The 5,030-nt window shown below is 35.9% G+C and overlaps 1 protein-coding gene across 3 annotated transcripts in view; it reads right to left on the bottom strand.

Annotated features, from left to right (window-relative positions):
• Positions 1-407: 407 nt before the first annotated feature.
• The window catches only part of LOC106877855 (proton myo-inositol cotransporter-like), a 51,709-nt gene continuing 47,086 nt past the window's right edge, over positions 408-5,030 (bottom strand). For all 3 annotated transcript variants that reach the window (XM_052976303.1, XM_052976305.1, XM_052976304.1), the window contains exons 2-3: positions 1,238-1,397; positions 408-693 (exon numbers count right to left, since the gene is read on the bottom strand). In XM_052976303.1, coding sequence (XP_052832263.1) covers positions 423-693; positions 1,238-1,397 — 431 coding nt within the window. In that variant the 3' untranslated portion in view covers positions 408-422. The remainder of the gene's footprint in view (positions 694-1,237; positions 1,398-5,030) is intronic.

Genomic DNA, 5,030 nt, shown 5'->3' with positions numbered 1-5,030 from the left:
CTTAGTGGTATTTCATTCATTGTTATATTCTAAGTTCAAATTCTGCTGAGGTTGAATTTGCCTTTCATCTTTTTGGGGTCGATAAAATAAGTACCGGTTGAGTACTGAGGGTCAACATAACTGACTTACACCCTCCCCTGAAATTGCTGGCCTTGTGCCAAAATTTGAAACCAATATCTAATAGGGTCCCTTTATCAAGCAAAATTTGATTTTGCCAGTTTTGGGCACAACCCCATTTTTCAAATGAAATCAAAAGCAAGGAAAAACAAAAACAAAAAAAAAAGGTAGGGAGAGGGGATGGTCATGATAGTTGACTATTTAGACTAAATACCTTTTTTTTTCCCCATTTAACATTTCTGAATTGCTCCTGAAATCAAATACCACTTTACCTTTCTATGTCTTAAGAAAACGAAACCTTAATCTTAAATCCTGAAAAATCTCAGAAAAGAAAACTGGAAAAAAAAATCAACAAAAATCTCACCTAAATTCTCACTATTTTTCATGTCTTCTTCACAATTTTTCTTGATTTCGTTAAATTCTTCTTCAATGTTGACACCATTACGTAGCTTGGCCAAAGCTGCTTTACCTTCACTGAATTTAGATTTCTGTATCAACCATCTTGGAGATTCTGGCATGAAGAGTAATCCTGTGAATTGGATCACAGACCATATTCCTTGGAAAGCCCACATATACCTGACCAATGGAAAGTTTAAAAGAGAGAAAAAAAAATAAATAAATATAAGTAAATATACACCATCACCACACTGGCACCTCCACTGCTGTACTGCATGGAGGCTTATGCTGTAATGAAGTACTGCTGCACCCAACATTTGTTGGGGATTCTCTACTCCTGGCAGATGAGACCTATGCACCACTCAGGTGACAACCCTCCAATCCATGAATCTGGGTGGTTGCTGCTGGTGAGGATTTTACAAGGTTGGTGTGTAAATCCTACCCTCAATTTGTGAAGTGTTTGTCCATCTGCCTGTCCATGCATCAATCAATCGATTGATCGATAGATGATTATGTTCATATGACTATTCATCAGTCTGTCTGACTATCAATCAATATGTTTGTATGCCTATTGATCTATCTTTATGTATACTTGTATGATTGTCTGTATGTTTGTGTGTTGTCTTTGTTTGCTTATCTATCTGTCTGCATGTCAACATATCCACACACACATGTGCATGCACACACACACAAAGTTATAAAGGGGAAGTTAATTTTTTCTTACCTCCAACCATTAATGGTATCATAGCTGAACACACCAGCAAAAATTGTGGCAGATAATATCCCTACAGTCAGAAAGGGTTGACTAAGTCCAATTAATTTCCCCCTCATTCTAACTGGCGCACATTCAGCAATGTAGACTGCAGTTGAAGCTCCAGTGAAACCTAGTAATGAAAATATATAAATAAATAAATCATCATATTTATATATATATATATATATATATATATATAATAATAAATATAATAGGGATAAAATCCAAAATTACAGGTAAAAACTCAATTAAACTCAATTTATTAAAAATTAAAATTAAATTAAGTTTCACAGTATAAAATATATATATATATAGTTTTAGGGAAAAGAACCAAGGTTCATGAACTCATCGATGAAAATCCACTGTCACATATATATTTACTTTGTATTATATTATACTTATTTATTGTGCTTTTAATTATTAATTTTTCTATATGTGACAGTGGATTTTCATTGATGTGTTCATGAAACTTGGTTCTTTTCCCTAAAACTATATATATATAATTGCAGCGTGGAAGGTGTTTATAAGCCATTTAAAATAACACACAAAATCAGTTAGATTCACTTCAACATTTAAATTTAATTTGTCAAAATATTTTCGTTGCTTTGAGACCGCGACCTGTTCACTGACAAAATTCTGTGCTGCATCTGAGAAAGTAACTGTTACTTTCTCAGAAGCGATGAAAATATTTTGGCAAATTAAATTTAAATGTTGAAGTGAATCTGACGGTTTTTGTGTGTTTCTTAAATGGCTTATAAACACCTTCCACGCTGCAATTGTTTTCATTCCAGTACACGAACTCAGATCAGGTTGCTTGCTATGCAAGTACATCTCCATAATATATATATATAAATGTATACATATTATTAACACTTGAAAAGAGAAGATTTATGATGCATGGGCGATAGCTCAGCAAGCATTTAAAAAAATATTCCCATATTTTGTTATACTGTACTTTTGTAAGCTAACAAATTTTTGTGAACTTAGCATCATTCAATTCCAGCCCTTCAAACTGACCATATTTGAGACAAACCAGGGTGCTGAATTCTTCGACAAGGAATTAGATTAAAGAAAGAATAAATTTGGATACAGTTTGTCCCACCATTGGCTCAAACTAGCACCATCAGCACCAATATTTCTATCATAGCCAGAGCCAACTGAAACAACAATGTAAATGAGAAAGAATATGAAACTAACATCATTATTATTATTATTATTATTATGATTATTATTATTATTATTAATAAGGCAGTGAGCTGGCAGAATTGTTAGCATGCCAGACAAAATGCTTAGCGGTATTTCACTCGTTGCTACGTTCTGAGTTCAAATTCTGCTGAGGTCGACTTTGCCTTTCATCCTTTCAGGGTCGATAAATTAAGTACCAGTGAAATACTGGAGTCGATATAATCGACTAGACCCCACCCCGAAAATTTCAGACCTTGTGTATATAGTAGAAAGGATTATTATTATTATCATTGTTATGTTCTGGGTTCAAATTCCACCAAGGTCGACTTGCTCTTCATCCTTTCGGGGTTGATTAAATAAGTACCAGTTACACACTAAGGTCAATGTAATTGACTTGTCCTCTCCCACCAAATTTCAGGTCCTGTGCCTATAGCAGAAAGGATGATGATGATGATGATGATGATGATTATGATTATTATTATTATTATTATTCAGTAGTTTTATTTTTATAACGTGCTTTCACTTCACTACCGAGCGCAGCTCTGTGCGCCTTGGGTATGTGCTGTGGTTTGCTGTGGTGCTCTTATGTTTACTGTATTGAAAGTGTTTTGCGTAGAATGTGTGCAGTACCCAGTAGTGCAATTTTCTGTATGTTATATATATTTGTAAGTCCTGCTATTTTTGTTATGTATTTGTCTGAATATTTTTTTATTATACCTAAGGCACCTACTATGATAGGAATTGTTTCTGTTTTTAGATTCCACATTCGAGTTATCTCTATTTCCAGGTCTTTGTATTTTGAAAGTTTTTCCATTTCTTTTAGAGAAACGTTGTCATCTGCTGGTATTGATACATCAATTAGAAAGCATTTTTTTTCTTCATGATCTTTGACAACTATATCTGGTCTATTTGCTGAAGGCGGTGAACTGGCAGATCCATTAGCACACCAGGCAAAATGTTTAGTGGCATTTCATCTGTCTTTATGTTCTGAGTTCAAATTCTGCCAAAGTTGACTTTGCCTTTTATCCTTTCAGAGATGATAAAATAACTACCAGCTGAACACTGGGGCGATTGACGATCCCCCTCCTCACAAATTCCAGGCCTTGTGTCTATAGTAGAAATTATTATTATTATTATTGAGTGAGAGAACAGTGCATGCCATCAAAGTGATGCTGGGGTACAAATATATGAAGTCCAATACCCATCATAACGACCCATCTGATAAGAGTACACCAGGTACATGCATCACAACCCTGTGTGTGACACAGTAATCCCATATCAAGATGAACAGCACATGACCTTGTAAGTAGGGCCCAGATAGAATTTTCTTTGGGTTGAGTAGCCCATCCTGCTCAAAAGGGCCTAGGTACTGTTACCAACAAATTGGTAGATTCCTTAATGAGATCGGATAATAACAAAATAGCATTAAAAGGGTTAGGGAAATGTTCTATATGAATCCTATAGAATTTCAATGCTAGGGCAGGGGGAGGAGGAGGAAGAGAGATGAAATTTAAGAGCAGGCAGGTGTCTTGTTAGTTTCTATACTTATTTTGACAATGGATGGTATCAAGAATAAAAAAAACACCTTATTTTTTTTACAAATTATTTAAGCAGCCAACCAACTAAACAACCAACCAGCCAATTAACCAATGAACCAGCCTTCACCATTGTGCTACCTCTACTGAACAACGAATGTAATACCTGAGAAGGAAGAAATAAAGAAACCAAAACAATGAACTTCAACGTACACACAACAGGCAGGTGTTTGTACCCGCCAAGTTACTGTCTCCTCTTTAACAGATGCAGCTCTCAAAAAAACAATACTCTTTCTTCAAACGCATCTTTACATAACAAACTATAATGTTACTATTATTCACAACCAACGTGGAGACAGAGAGAATTTCTGTTTTAAATTTATGGGCGGAGAAACACAAATGTCTGGGTAAAAGATGACATAATGTTCACTGAGAGATGGTTGGAACAGCCGATGTCTCCTCGCCTGTTGTGTCTTCAGATTACAACTGAATAAAACACCTGTTCTGATAATATGAAGTTTAGTCACAGAGTACAGGAATGTCTTGGTGGAAATCAATAGATATTACCTCCAAGAAATCCAAGTACCCAGTCTTCAGCAGTGAGACAGTACTAATAGTAATAGTACAGTGAGACAATACTAATAGTAATTAAACTATGTTTCCACTTGGTTAAAGATACTCATCCTTCGTGCCAGTGCCGCTGGACTGGCTCCTGTGCAGGTGGCACGTAAAATACACCATCTTGAGCGTGGCCGTTGCCAGTACCACCTGACTGGCCTTCGTGCAGGTGGCACGTAAAAGCACCCACTACACTCTCAGAGTGGTTGGCATTAGGAAGGGCATCCAGCTGTAGAAACTCTTCCAAATCAGATTGGAGCCTGGTGTAGCCATCTGGTTTCACCAGTCCTCAGTCAAATCGTCCAACCCATGCTAGGATGGAAAGCGGACGTTAAACGATGATGATGATGATGATGATATCACAAAACCCTTTTGTTTACCATATTTCTATTGAAATATACTGCTTTTGTTTCAGTTTATTTTGA

The sequence above is a fragment of the Octopus bimaculoides genome, chromosome 24 (genome assembly GCF_001194135.2).
Source record: "Octopus bimaculoides isolate UCB-OBI-ISO-001 chromosome 24, ASM119413v2, whole genome shotgun sequence".
Taxonomy (NCBI): Eukaryota; Metazoa; Mollusca; class Cephalopoda; order Octopoda; family Octopodidae; genus Octopus; species Octopus bimaculoides.
This window is presented reverse-complemented; position numbering and strand designations above follow the sequence as displayed.